The 16586-nt window shown below is 31.7% G+C and overlaps 1 protein-coding gene across 1 annotated transcript; it reads left to right on the top strand.

The window, feature by feature from the left end:
* Window positions 1-11937: 11937 nt before the first annotated feature.
* On the top strand, window positions 11938-16467 carry LOC123920989 (proline transporter 1-like). Its single transcript, XM_045973361.1, has 7 exons — window positions 11938-12231; window positions 12319-12543; window positions 13628-13722; window positions 14523-14712; window positions 15009-15133; window positions 15240-15455; window positions 16047-16467. Exons 2-7 carry the CDS (start codon window positions 12396-12398, stop codon window positions 16422-16424), a joined length of 1152 nt encoding a protein of 383 aa, XP_045829317.1. The 5' UTR covers window positions 11938-12231; window positions 12319-12395; the 3' UTR covers window positions 16425-16467.
* Window positions 16468-16586: the final 119 nt, after the last annotated feature.

Raw genomic sequence — 16586 nt, 5'->3', positions numbered from 1 at the left:
CAGTCGGCCAAAAGGAAGACGTGCAGTTTGGCCGAATAATATACATACCTGTGATGGTAAATGTGTGGTAATTATTAAGTTTATCCATGTGGGTAATGGTTGGTGTCAAAGGCGCACATTATCTGACAGGACTTATTACCAACATTTGATCATTACGTTGAGAGTACCGCTTGCAGTTAATTCTTACAATCAAAGATTGGGGATTGATGGTGCGTTTGGTATCTTGTTTGTCTTATAATTTACAAATAAAGTTGAGCATGTCTCTATCATAATTTATTGATGTGCCTAATAAAGACGTGTTAGTGTAAATCCACATAAGTATTTAGTGAATTGCATTCACACTTATAATGGTAAACATGTGACGATTATAAGGATTTATTATTTTTTAATATTGATCGTCAGTGTTTGATCATTGTCATGAAATACCACTAGCAATTGATGTTATTTTTTTAAGGGCTTGACATCAATGGTGTATTAGGCATTTTGGTGAGTAATTTTTTAGTTCTCTATAAACTAATATAGTTTATGTATCTGCAAAATCATGTCAGAATTTTAAATTCTTAAAATTCTAGCGCTTAGAAATAAAGGAAGAATATTGTGTTCTTGGATCTAAACTTATGTCAAGATGGAGAAACTCAAATTCTCTCACTATTCGGTAACTTTAAAGTGAGACTCAAGTATAAAAGGCGAGTATACTCCGAATGATATAGGTCATGATCATAAAGTTTTGAATCCCAGAGACATTTGAGGTATTATTTAAGATGACACAATTTTTTGTCATATTTTCTTTGCTTAAATTAAAGTGCTTCTAAAGCAATAAAGCGAAAAATAAGCTCTCGTCGGAGAGATAATATTTCATTCGGATTATTAAGCAAAGAAAATCTCAAGAGCACATTAGGTAACTATTTAATCTTGATAAATATAATTTTGACAATCAAGTTACTTTGTCAAAATTTTAGCATATAGTGTTCTATTTGCACAATTAGTCTTATAACTATTAAAGTTAGAAATGATTCTTTAATAGAATCATTTCATAAAGTGTGCAATAAAGAAACAGTTGAAACAAGAGAAAATAAAATAGTGCTCATTATGTAAATACCTCAAAGGATAAAGGCAAATAAAGAATAATAAGAAAATTTGATCTAAACTGACAAATTTCCAATGATGTTGAAAGACACATCAATCTGGCGAGGAAATAAGTCGGTGAAGATTGATGGTTTTTCAACTATTTGTTAGATTTTGTTATTAAGTTATATTTGTATTTAAGAGACAATTTGGTGAATCATCATGTGAATTAAGTTTTGTTTTAATGTTATAAATTCTTTATTATTATTTTAAACTAGAGATTCAATTTGTTTTTTAAATACAAATATTATTATAGTCAATTCAGTTATGACTTGTGACAATCTAAAATTGTTGAAAATTTTGAGAAATATAAACTTTGGTCCCATGTTAATGAACATTATGAGATGAAAATTGCAAAGTCTCTTGAAGATATTGAGTTTGGGGGAGAGATATGGTAAAAGAACAAAATTGAGTGAGGAAGAATTGATTCTAAATCAATTCATATAGTTACTATTTATATAGTAAATTTGGGTTCTCATAAGGATATTAGTGTTCTTTCTCTCAATTAAGTTAAGAGATTAATTCATGAAGATCAAACTCAATACCTTCAAGAATTAAAGTATGAAGTGTCATAAAGTATTGACTGAAAAGAGAATTCGTGTTCGTTTTGTTTTGAAAACTCTATTAGGACAGTCACGACACTTGTTACTTATTATAGTTTTTGAAGCTAAATAAGATGGATATCAAGATAGTGTTTCTTAATGACAACATTAAGAAAAACAATAAAGTGCAATCAGATGAAACTTTATGTCAACAGACACAAAGTAGATAATGTGCAAACAAAAGAAATCCATTTATTTGTTAAGGAAGTTGTCTCATTATTGATACCACAAAAGTCTCATAAGGTGATTGTCTCATTTGGTTTTGAGATTTATATTTTGGAGAGATGTGAGTTATACAGGTTCAGTGGGAGTATGCTTATATTTCTTACAGTTTAATGAGTCGATTTTATTTTATTTAGTCAACAATGATATACGATTATTGTGCGAAACCAAGAAATCACTAACGAAAGTTTAGTGACAAAAGATCTTGGGCACATCTCTTTTGTATTAGGCATTTTGATACTTGGAATTTTCAATGTATCATTCGGTTATCACAAAAGAGGTATATCAATAAAGTTGAAAGTAAATTCGACATAATGTCAATAAACTAAGAGACTGCCTTAATTATAAAGGGAGACTATCTAGTCTCAATCATTGTTCAAAAGAAAAATCTGGAAATTCAGAAGATAAAGTATTTTCATATATGCTTCAGCTTTGAGAAACTTATGTACGATCTTACTTATACGCATCCGGAAATAGTGTATATAAGATCATTTGGCAGATACTTGAGCAATTCATAATTTGAATTTGTTGAAAATAGGCAACCATAAGGATTGTTATAGAGAACAATAATTTGTGCTCACATATCGGAGATCTAACAATTTGGAGATCATTAGGATGTTCGACTCCGATCCTTTTAGAATGTCTATATTTAATGGACATTTTAACTCAAGAAATGACTATTGGTATTTATGTCACTTGGTTGCATAAAGTAAAAAGTTTTAAAAGACAAATTAGTCGGACAATGTTGTTGTTGGATGATAGAACATATAGAGATAAAGTTTATGCTAGCTGACTCACTAATCAAAGACGTGACACCTAAGGTCTTTCATATTATTTTTGTCACTAAGGATGTCTTGGATTAGTGGGAGTCTCTAATTTGTTATGTTCTAACTTTGGTATTGATAAAGATACATGTTTTGTTAAGGTTTTCTGCAGAAATAAAGTTTGAGGTTATTATTGTTATAACCGGTTATGTATCTTTGGTGCAAATATTGAATTTGCAAACTTCAGTTTGATCTCACTAAAGTTTTCAGTTGGACCAGTTGGAAATAGGCATGATTTAGAGATCACATTGCATGAAATTTCCATGCCACTCATCCATATCAGATCTATGTCGTCAAGTACATTGATGTGGTGGTCGTCGGGGTTCCGTCACGTTATACGTCAGTGACGATAGCCGCGGTGGTCCCATTATTGGTGTATGAGATGGACCGGATTGTAAGGTTGAAATCTAAAGATAAATAGCATTCGGATGCGCGCCTAAGGAACAATGATATAATTATAACGATATGTAGCCCAAGTGGGAGATTGTTGGAATATTTTATAATATTCCAATAATATTATGTGGGCAAATATCTTTATATATAATTATATTAGCTATTTATCAATTGAGAGCCTTAATTGATTAAGTGATCAAATAAAGTAAAAGGCTAATTAGATTTCTATTTATAATTAATTAATTAATTAATTGGATATGGGCTCAATATGAGTGGATGTCAGGATGACCCATTTCGGAATAATGGGAACCCTAATTGGCCATCACACTATATATATAGGCTATGGTCCCCAATATACCGGACACACTGCATATTGACTCTTCTCCCCATCAGAAGAGTCCTAAAGGCATAAGGAGTCCTGGTTGAGGAAGAACCACAAGTCAACGGATGCTCGTCGTCCGTCTCTCTCTCTCTTTGTGTTTCAGGATTACAACGGTTAGTTCATCTAATGGATTCGTCATCCAGGTATTCCTATTACTATGATCTTTGATAAATCAACATGTCGTAGATCCTGTTTTATATACATGCTTGTGTTTATTTGGCTTCCGCACTAAAGTAAGATTATAGATTTAATCTTTATTATTAAGAGCATGTATATGATTAAATTATTAAGTTAATTCCAACAATAAATCCTTATAATTAGCACATGACCCCCAACTTTTTCTATTCATAATTAATAAGCCCATACATACTTATACTTTCCTCTTGATCACATGGTTTCCAATCTAACCCCCTTGCCCATTTCTCTCTCCTATGTTAAATTATTTATTTACTCTCTTTATCAATTAACCCTAGTTGGAGATGCAAGAACAATGGCTTAGCCTCAAACTATTTTGCTAAAAATATTTGGTTTAGCCTAGCATTTTAAAAGTCTTTTAGACCTCAATAGTAGAATGGTCTCTTTCGAAAAAATAACAGAAGAAATTTTTATTATGTAAAGTGACACTAATAAATCATAATTTTGCTAAGTGTCTTGCTAACATGTTGTGCCCTAAAGGCACGTGTTAAGGAGCTTAAAATGGAAATTTTACATTGAAAAAATCAAGATTTTAACTTTGTAAAAGTTGAATGCACAACTTTTGAGACTAATTTTCTACATTAAGTATCTTAAAATGTGTCCTTAGGGCACGTGCTAGCTTTTTCCTTTTGCTAATACCTTATTTTTGTTAAATAAATTCTACAAGTTTGTAACTAAGTAATTCATAATTACTTGAAAAAGAATAATTCATAAATTATATTAACCTAAAGTAATTAGTGGTAAATAATTTGGGTGAGTACGTAGAAGAAGAACTCAAAAGTATACGGAACAAGAAGACCTCAACCAACAACAATTGTCGTAATATGTAGTGTCCAAAACATACGTGATATTTCTGTCACCGTGAGTGGATGGACTTCAAATTTTCTAATGAAATGTCATATTAAATTGAAATTGTACAATAAAATGGGGTCCTAGTTGAGGAAGAATTTTTAGACAAAAGAGTACTGCACAATTTGTCTACGAGTGTGATATGTAACAAAAATGTCTCCTTCTTGGACTACACAAGCTTTATGAAGAAGACATAAGCTGTCTAAAGAAAAAGAGAGTTAGATTTTTCTTCATAAATCAAATTACATGTGTTTAGAAAGGATTGATTATTCTTGCTAGTGGTAGTGGCCCCAAAACCCCTTGATTTGTCTCTAAATCTCATCTTCTTCCTCTCATTTTCTTCCCATTCTTTTGCATTAATTGCACTTTGTGAAACCTAACTTGCAACCATATATTGAGATATAAACACTTGATGACGGATATCGGTTTTTTTTTCTTATTTTTTATTATCTGATATGGTACGAAGTTTTTATCGTCGTTAGTGATGACTAATCTCTGTCAGAGAACCTGTGAAGCACACAAGGTGAATTCTTCCATTCCAACCGAATTTTCTTCATAAGCATATGAGCCATGATCGAAACATTGATCACATACTTAAGGAGACCAAAATTCTTACAACTTAGACCAATTCAATATTGGTGACTGATATTGGTTTATTTGGTAAGGAGTTGGTTCATATTTTATAAGGTTGTAAATTCAACTTTTGTTGTTAGTGTGAGGATTTTGTTGATGAGTAATCGGTAAACACATTTGTTGATGTTTTTTAAAACTTGAATTATTACATACTCCCTCCGTCTCAAAATATAAGAATTTTTTGACTATTGCACGTATGTCAATACATAACTTTGATTACAAATATCTTTAATTGTGTATTAGTAAAAATTATAGAAATTTGATATTTTGAAAATATTTGTCGAAACAAATCAAACAAGATCTTATATGATAATATTTACATTTATATACTCTTAGAAAAGTACGATTAAAACAAGACATATGAATAGTGCATTTAGTCAAAGAAAGTCTTATAAAATGGGACGGGGGGAGTATTTCAATAAAATAAGATTTGGTTATCTTTTACTTATGAGAAATTCTTAGGTAAGTCTTCATTTAAGCATTAATGATTAGGTAAAACTAATTAATTAATTACAACTAATTAATATATTAAATAAAAAAAAATAATAGAGTATTAATGAAAGCAAATTTGGACCAAATCTAGAAAAATAGGTAGGAAAAAAAAAGTCATGCGTTAGATTTTTTTTGCGCCAAATTCTTACGCTTATTTTGATAAGTTAAACGTGAGGGTGTAAGTTCAACTTTTTCAAGTTAGCTTGTTAAAAAAAAATTAAGAATTTGGGAGAAAAAGTAATAAGCTATAAGCTCATCAGAAAATAATGTTACCAAACATGTCTTATCATATAAACTTATAAGTCATAAGCTATAAACTCAAAATTGTACACATATAAATTAGGGTTAAATATATTTTTGGTGCATATTGTTTTCCAGAATTTTTGTTTTAGTCCCTGAAGATCTTTTTCACACTTTTTAATCCCTAAAGTTTTTTCCGTCAAGGTTTTTAGTCACTAATTTTAATCAAACTATTGTATACTTTCATATTTTTGAATGATCTTTTATATTCATATTTATAATATTATAAGAACATCTCCTATAAAAATTTAGATTTTTTTAACATAAGATGAATTATTTATGAATTTTTATGTGCAAAAAACTAATAAATTCATATTTCATTCACCTCTTGTTAAAAAAATTTAAACTTTTGTAAGAGAGATTCATATAATGTACTAAGCATGACCGAAGAAAAAAAAAATTAAAATTTCAAAAGATATGCACGAGTTGAATGAAAAGTAGGAACTGAAAACCTTGACGAAAAAAACTTCGCGACTAAAAAGTGTGAAAAAACCTGCAGGGACTAAAACAAAAAAACTAGAAAACTATAGTGACCAAAAACATATTTAACCCTATAAATTATCATGGAAAGGAGTAATTGTACTCATATAAAATCTATATATATAAATCCTAGATAGTTGTGGAATTGCCTATCTAAACCCTAATCCACAAACCAATGAAAATCTTTCATTTAGTCACATCATCCACTTACATCCATCTAATGTGGGGTACTAATTGTAATTATTATTATTATTATATTGGGTTATTATTTATTTTAAATTTTTTTGTTCATTTTATTATTTTGTGTATTTTATTGTCTTTTTTTCAAAAAAGATAATGTTTTTGCTAATAATCTTTTGTCCAATCTTTATAAATATAAGGAGTTGGTCGATTGTCAGGACTACTTTCTAATGTTAGTAAAAAAATAGATAAAATAAATTTTATTAATGGTTGTTATGCCCTGTATGATTTTTATCATATTCGATATTTGAGTATGAGTTAAGTTGGTTTATCTTTGCTCCAATAAGTTTCAAATTAATATAAATGTCAAATTCGATAATACAGTTAGTTTTTTGGTAAGAGATAATGAAGTAGTTTATCAAACTCAGAATCCTCCAATGAGATTTATAATATAAATAAAAATTTATGTTTCAACATCAATTGTTTTCCATGGTCAATTATATGTTATCATTTTCATAGTTATTTTGAAGAATGAGTTAAAGATATTGCTAATCAATGTTAATGAAGAAGATAACAAAGTAACTTCAAATGTGATGTATAAATAAGTTTTTTAAATGTATAAACATCTATATATATCATTCCTAGATAGTTGTACAACCACTAATCTAACCATAATCCACGTAAGTAATTTATATCCAATTAAACCACTCAATAATGTCACATCACTTCTACTTACATCATTGTCATCTCTATACACTTTTTCATATGCCTACATTTATATACCTATGACTTTTCATTATACACTCACTCAACTAATAATAATAGGTTTTACTAAATTATACACACTAATTAATCTTTTATACTATATATTGAATTATAGTGTCCAATTAAGAATCAAATGCACAGTGTATAAGTATGACCACAAACCGTTTTCATAGCGACATGATAATTTATGGATTACCAACTTATTTTGGTAGATGCAATAGGATCCATTGTAATCTTTTCGAAATGTATAAACACATCTTTAATATCTATCTTATATTTACATCATTTTTTTATTATTATTTTGTTGTTGTTGTTGATGTTATTATTATAATTTTCATAATACTTATTGTTTCAATTTATACGAATGATTTTTCAACATTACAATTTAAAATACCGCATAATACCTGTGCATCGCACGGGTGTGGGACTAGTAATGACAATATCTATGTCTTGTGTTCAATATAGATATAAGGACAAATGAGTCATTGTACACATATAAATTATCATGGAAAGGTTTCTAATCACTTGATATTCTTGTCACTTGGATAACAGTGATGTGTTGCTAGATACCGCTCACAGTTTATAATATTAAATATAAGATTTAATGTTATTGCCAACGTGTCAAGATCTTATAGGGTCACACACAATAGAACGGTTAAAAGGAGAAACATAAGTAAGACTTGTGAGTAAAGTGCAATTAGAAAAGGGTTAATTGGTTAGCAAACTCTAATGGGCTTAAGGAAGCCCAATAGTGATCACCTTAGCTTGCAGAACACACAAGAGGTTCTATAAATAGAACCCTTGTGCTAAAGTAAAAGGTTCCTCACGTTTTGAAAGAAAAATGCACACTCTCTCTATAACCTCTTATCGCTTGGCTAGCACCGGAAACCAGAGGAGAATCGTTCGTGTGGACGAGTAGAGGTTTTGCTATGTTGCTCAGCTTGTGATCGAAACTTCTCTTCCACAGTTCCTAAGGTGATAATACTATCACTGATTCATTCTTATTTCATAATGATCCAAGGAAAGATTTTTTTTTTAATTCTGTTGCTTCTGGTATCTCGATCTCCCTTCATATCGACCTTAGGAATAAGAACTATAAACGTAGAATTTAAACCTTTCGTCAATTTCCCATTACGATGAAAATCAGTTATGAAACGCATGATGTTAGCCTGCAACTTCGGCCAGAAGTCTTTAATAAATCCAAAATTAATCTCATCGGGTCTCGGACTTTTGTAACTGTCGCAATCCCAAACCGTTGTCTTGACCTCATCTACTGGAAAAGGTTTAGTTAAGCTACCTCCTTCTAACTGAGTCAGCCTTCTGAACTACAGGTTGTCCACCCCAGGCCTATCCGCGATACTCTGTTGGAACAAAATATGTTTTGACAAACCCTTTTAAATGGATTTTGATGATAACAATGTACAACTAGTAGTACTAAAATTTGATCTAGTGTGTAGGACCATAAGTAAAAATTTCATGAACACGGTGATCATTTTCATTTGAGAAAAAAAGAATTTCAAGATCTGGAACTTAAACTCTAAATAATAAAAGAAACAAGAACTCTGAAGGAAAGTTAAGTTTTGAACTATTCAGAGTTTCTTCAAGTCACAGACGCTGAATACTTCAGAAAACATGAGAAGCCAGACTCTGAAGAATGATAAAGCTGACCAAGTCAGATTCTCTGAATTACAATGATTGAAGAATATTTCCAAAAGTCTGATATTGGATATGATTGAGGAATAACAAATAGTATATCATTTTTATCCTTAACCTTATCAACAAATGGAGCGTATGGTACTATTTTACTATAAATGGTAGAGTACTATATTTTCAAGGATATGGTAGTGAAATTGAATTATCCTTTTGAGGAAAAGAAATTCAAACTGACACCTCATGGATTGTACAACCACAACTGTCATCTAGAATCTTCTCAAACGGTCATTTCTCAAACGTCTCTAAATCTTTGGTTGTAAATAGAAGACTTATTCATTGAGGATTTGCTGCTACACTCTACTACTCTCTAAGCTAAGCAAACATTCTGAATACACAGACTCTAAGCCTCTGAATTAGTTCATATACACTTTATTGTGTTAAGATTTTTATAAGACTTCTGATTCTTCAAGTGTTAATTATTTACTGTCTTATATACTCTTTGTAAGTTAGCGAAGTCTCTTGTTTAGTATAACTTGAGCATTAGAAGTCTCTTGCTGTGTGCTTGAGTAAAATTGTAATCTTTTGTGATTATAGTGAACTCCCTTGGAAGTGCAAGGGGACTGGAGTACTTTCGATTTGTGAGGGAAACCAGTATAAATCTTTGTGTGTTCATCTCTCTTTCTCTAGCTCTCTTTAATTGTGTTTTCAATCCGCTGCAAACAAACTATTTTTAGATACAAATTCACAAAAAAAATTAGTTTACCAAAACACAATTCAACCCCCCCCCCCCCCTCCCCCCCTCCGTTTTTGTTTTTTCACACATTCGATTGGTATTTAGAGCTTTTGTCTGTTATTTTCACCTAACTAATGAGACATTAAAGATCTTGAAAAACACACCATGTCTGGAACACCTAAATCATCCGACAAAAATATTCCCTTTGATTACAAATCCTTCTTCAACTTCTAAAAAGAGTTACAGAAAGGCACCATTTTTCAATGGTGATGCTACTACATTTGCTTGGTGGAAATCAGGGATATATAGTCACATCAATGTATTGATGATGAGCTATGAGATATTGTTGAAGAAGGAGTTACTTTTGAGAACTTGGATGAAAATGGAAGGTTAACTATTGCAAACAAGATGTTACTTTCAGCTGCAGACAAGAAGATCTACATGAAACATCATAAAGCGAAGGATATTATTGTTGGAGTCATCACTACAAGAAATTTTGTTATTACTCACAGAAAAAACTGTCTGTAATTGATAAAAGTTGTGGGTAACATTGAATTAGTGACGAATTATCCACGACCAAGTGGTGGTGCGAAAAAGCCTCGTGGGTAATTTTTACCCGCGGCCAAAAAATTGTCTGTAACGTACCGACGGCTACACTATGGGTAATTCATGGGTAAAAATAATTTTCGGAATAAGTTGATTGTCTAGATTTACCCACGACTAAACTATCAATAACATTACTCACGGTTAATTAAACCTCTATAATATTTGTGTTTATTGGGAAACTTTACCTACAACTTAACCATCTGTAACTTACCCATAACTAAGTGGTATGTAAGATTCCTAATTTGTTTAGTTTCACTTTCACTAATTACACCAACATATCAAATACCACTTAGTTGTGACAATAATTCTATAATTCACATCACACACCTGACACCTGTATGTAATCAACTAAGACAAAAATAAACAAAAATCTAATCATTTTTATATAACTTTAATCAAGTTTGACATAAATCATAATTCCATGAGTCTCAATTTTGTCATTCGAAAAGAGATAAATACGCAACTTATTACATGTTTGTCTTTCATTCATTGATATACCAAAAAAAGAAAAAAATCTTATATGCTAATATATTTACATTTATTGTTAAAATTAGTAAAAAAAAAGTTTATATTCAAATTTCGTTCACAATGTTATACAGTAATAGTCCAACATCAAATATATTTTTCAATTTTAATTCATTCCATTTTTAGAGAGAATCAAATGTGGAAAGTACAAGTACAACATTAGGAAGGAACCCTCATAACTCATAAGGCACTTCAATTAAGAAGAAGAAAAATTGTGGGACCCATACTTTCCGATACAAACAATTTCTACGAGTAGGCATGGCAATGGGTACCCGCGGGTACGGTTTTTACCTTCCCCGTTCCCCATACCCGAATCATTGATAAATACCCGTTCCCCGCCCATTACCCGACGGGGATGAAAAATTGAACCCAATCCCCGTCCCAAATGGGTTCGGGTATCCCCGAACCTTGCCCTGCCCTGCTGAACCTTACCCGAACCCAAAATTTTCCCGAACACTGACATACATACAATACAAAAAATTTCAAATAATAAAGTACAAACCAAAATTTCAATGCATTAAACATACAAATGAAATGATATTCCAAAATATCAAACCAAAATTATCAAAACCATAAAATAGTACCGGTACAAACCAATATTCCAAAATACCGTCAAAACAACCACATAACCAAGAATGTTCTACATCATTGTTCACTGAAATTGCTAAAAAAACAAATAACTAAGAACCATTGTTCATTAAAAATCCTAACTCAAGTAGATAAATTATATGATCTGTGACATTATAAATAAATAAATATGGGTAATATAGTAATTTTATATAAACGGGCGGGTTCGGGGACGGGTTCGGGTGGGTACCAATATCTCCGTTACCCGCCCCATCCCCATGTTTTGAAATCGGGGAAAACCCAAACCCGAGCCCAAACCCAATCAAATTGGTTTTTCCCCGTCAAACTCGGGATGGGTTCGGGCGGGTACCCGCGGGTACGGGTTCCGTTGCCATGCCTATCTACGAGCAATCAAAAACAGAAACAACTAACGAAGTATTTATCTTATTCATCACTCGATTTTACAAACAACATTCATTTCCCATTTTTTTAGTCAAAAAAAAAAAAAAATTCATTTCCGATTTTTACATCTATCGATTTTTCTTCCAAAAACAACAAAAGGGTCGTAGCAAAAATTCACGCTGGCGGTGAAGAACCTTTCATCGGAGGAAGAGGAGGAGCAGGTTAGCCTAACGCTGCTACCTGATATTGATAACGATGGTGAAAATGTTCAAATCCCAGATACTGCTCATCAAATTAGCACTGGTTTGTTCTTTCTTCAATTTCATGATTGAATTTTGAGTAATTTCAGATTAATTGTTTTTTAATGATGTTTTTTTATTTTTTTTGTAGATTCATGGTTTCAAGTGGGGTTTGTTCTGACGACAGGAATTAATAGTGCTTATGTTCTTGGATATTCAGGGACCATTATGGTTCCTTTAGGTTGGATAGGTGGTGGTGTTGGTTTAATTCTTGCAACTGCTATATCACTTTATGCAAATGCTCTTATTGCTATGCTTCATGAATTTGGTGGAACAAGACATATTAGATACCGGGATCTTGCTGGTTATGTATATGGTAAGCTATGTCCTTAATTGTATAATAAGTATAAGTGCATGTTTTGATTCACTGCGATTTTAGCATAAACTCGGTAGCACAATGTTATTTTAGCAAAAACTATACTTTGTAGCTTCCACAAAATCAAAGTGTTACCGATCAATACATTGGGCTCAAGTGGTTAATAATTAGCTCCCCCTAGGATGAATCGTTCGGGAGAATCCAAGTTCAATTCCTGGTGTTAACAATTTTTTGTTAGACTTGTTATCTTGCTGCCGAACTCTGAATTACTGGGTCTCATCCCCGGGAACTATAGGGTTAAAAAAATCATTTTTTGTCAAACTCACTTTCATTCCAAATCTGCACTTACATGTACTCAACGACTAGCTACAAGGGAGTGGGTAGTTTCTTTTCATATCTTGTCATCAAAGCCATGAATATCAGGGCTTTTTATGGATTAAATCAGCATTTTGGTCCTACAAATTATATGGCTCGGATGAGTAGTCCCTCAAATTTGCAAAATGAAAATTTAGTCATTAAAATTAAAGAAAGTCAATCAATTTAATCATTTTTTCATTATAAATGCCACAATTTTGAAGATTCTATGTTTGTCTTTATGTACCATGAGACTATTCAAAGCAATATGTAGGTTGTGAAGCACTGACACTGATAAATTAGTTGAATGTAATCATATGTTTGGTGTCGTGTGGGTGTTGGACACCGGACTCGCCTTTGATAAAAAATGTCAATGCTACATAATATGTATGTCTTTCATTGATTTTGATAGATGTTTCTTAAGGTGATATTTTTGTTAAGGTACTAAATTGACTAAAGTTCTTTAGTTTAAAGGACTAAATTGCTATTTCAAAAATTGAGGGACTTAAATTGTTTGACATTTACAATTCCAGGACCAAAATGCTAATTTTATCATTATTTTCATGTATTTGCAACTGCGATTATGAATTTATCAGCAATATTTAATAGTAATTTTTTGCAGTATCAAGAATGTAGATGTATATGTGATCTAAAACCTTGCTTGTCATGTCATTTTGTTGTATAAACAAGCATAGCATTGTTGCTTATGTGTATTCCATTTTCATTTTAGGTAGAAAAGCGTATTCTCTGACATGGACTCTGCAGTATGTCAATCTTTTCATGATAAATACCGGCTACATCATTTTGGCTGGTTCGGCTTTGAAGGTAACACTACAAAGTAATATGATCAAACAATTATAAATGTTTTGTTTTCCTGAATTGCAATCATAATTACATCATTCTCCTTATACTTTAGTTCCACAACAGAACACTTTTGAAGTTCTTGTATTTTGAATAGTTATTTGAGTTTTTTGTTTCTCAACTAGCCTGCTCAAGATTTGGGACTTGTTTTCTATATCATTACTAGTGTTGAAAAGTTATCTATTTCTCCTTTCTGTGACTTTGGCAATAATGATGCATCAACCGGTTCAATTTTATCAATTATTTTGCATGTCATATGAATTAGTTGTTGCAGAAAACAAGATTAGTAATGAAGACATTAGAAAGTTGAGCTAATATCTATTGCAAAAAAAAGATGTTACATTCTCGCTTTATGTGGTTTAGGCGTGTGCAAAGAAGAATTATAGAAAGAATAGTAAAGAGAGTATATCAGATAGAAATATTCCAATAAATCAATAATTAGATGTAAAAGATTACCAAAGACAATAGCAAGCGAAAACATTAAGAATGATTTGAATTTAAATGGTCTGTTACTAGGCATGATTCACGTTATGGTGTCACAGTGTTGTTTGATCCAAACTCATCTAATGAAAAAAAATTTGATTATTGTTGTTTTTGGCAGTTTATTCTGTTTCTGGTTCGGCAAAAAGTATGACTAATTGTCGTGCTCTTGCAGGTCGTTTATGTTCTATTTTAGTTTGTGCAGTCATTAGATGCTGTTTATATGAATCTTCTGCTTTGAGAATTTTTCTGAATCATGTTGATTAATTGTCGTGCTTGTGCAGGCCGTTTATGTTCTATTTAGGGATGATGATCAGATGAAGCTTCCACATTTTATTGCCATAGCTGGACTTGTATGTGCAATGTTTGCCATTTGTATTCCTCATCTTTCAGCTCTTGGAGTTTGGCTAGGATTTTCAACGGTCTTAAGCCTCGCATACATTGTCATAGCACTTGTACTGTCACTGAAAGATGGTATTGTCTCATTACATGTCTGTCAATATGTCATTTGCCTTGTACATCTTAGCTACATTTCGTTGACTGAATATACTTGTCTGAAGACAATAATTTACATGTTTAATGCTTGGTTTTCGATCCCTAGTGCCTCTGTAGTGGATGGTTTCTATTATTCATGTTCATATTATTAGAAATTATAGTTAATTCTTATCTTATTATGATAACTAGTGTTACAGTAAACATCATCTATTATGTTTAAGTTGATAAAAGTGTGAGACTGTGAGTTTGCTTACTAACCAACAGTTTATTGTTAGGAATAAAAGCACCAGCTCGAGATTATAGTGTTCCGGGAACATCAACAAGTAAAATATTTACAACAATCGGGGCGTCTGCAAATCTTGTGTTCGCATATAATACAGGAATGCTTCCTGAGATACAGGTAATATGATGCAAGCTTATATTATTTCTCCCTAGAGTATTTGTGTGGATTCGTAACACTCCCATTTTTAAAGTGACTTTTACTTTATTTGGTTGTAACCTAATAGGCGACGATTCAACAACCAGTTGTCAAGAACATGATGAAAGCCCTATACTTTCAGTTTACCGTTGGAGTTCTACCATTATATCTGGTTACCTTTGCAGGGTACTGGGCATATGGATCTTCAACACAAACGTTTTTGCTGAATAATGTCAATGGTCCAATCTGGGTGAAGGCAGTGGCCAATATTACAGCCTTTCTTCAATCAGTCATTGCATTGCATGTAATGACTTCTAAACTTATACTTTGCTACTTTCAAAATATTTGGTTTAAATGCAGTTTTTTCCTGTTATCTTGTCTCACGATTTTAGTCCCCCCCCCCCCCCCCCCCAATTTTAATTCGAGGAATTTGGTCCCCCAGTTTTCAAAATGTCTGGTATTTTCCCAATATACACATTTTTTTTTTTTATTTGTTTATGTTTTGGCAAGTGAAATATTTGTGACAACTGAGTTGGTGACATGAAAATGAGTTATTAAGGGAGAATCTACCTATACAATGTTTTATATCAAAATTTGTTGCTTTTGTAACATAAATTAATATATATTTTAATGAAATCTAAATTAATTTTAAAATAAGAATGCAACTAGAAATTGCCACATCATCAACTGAATTGCCAGATAAGCATCTCACTTGTTAATCAACAAAATTCAATCTAAAAATGTACAAGTGAGGAAAAAAAAAGTGTCATTTTCCTTATAAAAATTGAGGAAGCAAAATTGTAAATCAGGAAAAATAGAGGAATCAAAATAAAGCCTAAATATTTTTTGAATTTGTGCAGTGTACTAATAATAGCCTCTCTTCTGTTTCTGATAGATATTTGCAAGTCCAATGTATGAGTATTTGGATACCAAACATGGGATCAAAGGGAATGCTCTTGCTTTTAAGAACTTGTCATTTAGAATCTTGGTAAGAGGTGGCTACATGACTTTGAATACATTTGTATCAGCTCTTTTGCCATTCCTTGGAGATTTCATGAGCCTCACAGGAGCTATAAGCACATTTCCCCTTACATTTATTCTTGCAAACCATATGTACCTAGTGGCAAATAAGAACAAATTAACTTCCATTCAAAAGTTTTGGCATTGGATCAACATTTGGTTCTTTGCCATCATGTCTGTTGCAGCAACTATTGCAGCGCTGCGCCTTATTGCTTTAGATTCCAAAACTTATCATGTTTTCGCCGATTTATGATTAATAAATTCTATATTCTTTCAGCAATTCTAGTGCTGATGAATCGTGCTATCATGCTTCAAATATGCCTTCATTACAAAAATGAATTACTTTTAACATCAGCATAATAACCCTGTAAATTTTGTGAAACATGCCTTGCAACCTTACTTAATAAGTGACTCG

Source organism: Trifolium pratense, linkage group LG4 (genome assembly GCF_020283565.1).
Source record: "Trifolium pratense cultivar HEN17-A07 linkage group LG4, ARS_RC_1.1, whole genome shotgun sequence".
In the NCBI taxonomy this organism is placed as follows: Eukaryota; Viridiplantae; Streptophyta; class Magnoliopsida; order Fabales; family Fabaceae; genus Trifolium; species Trifolium pratense.
Note: the sequence above shows the minus strand (reverse complement) of the source record. Positions and strands in the feature narration are given on the sequence as shown.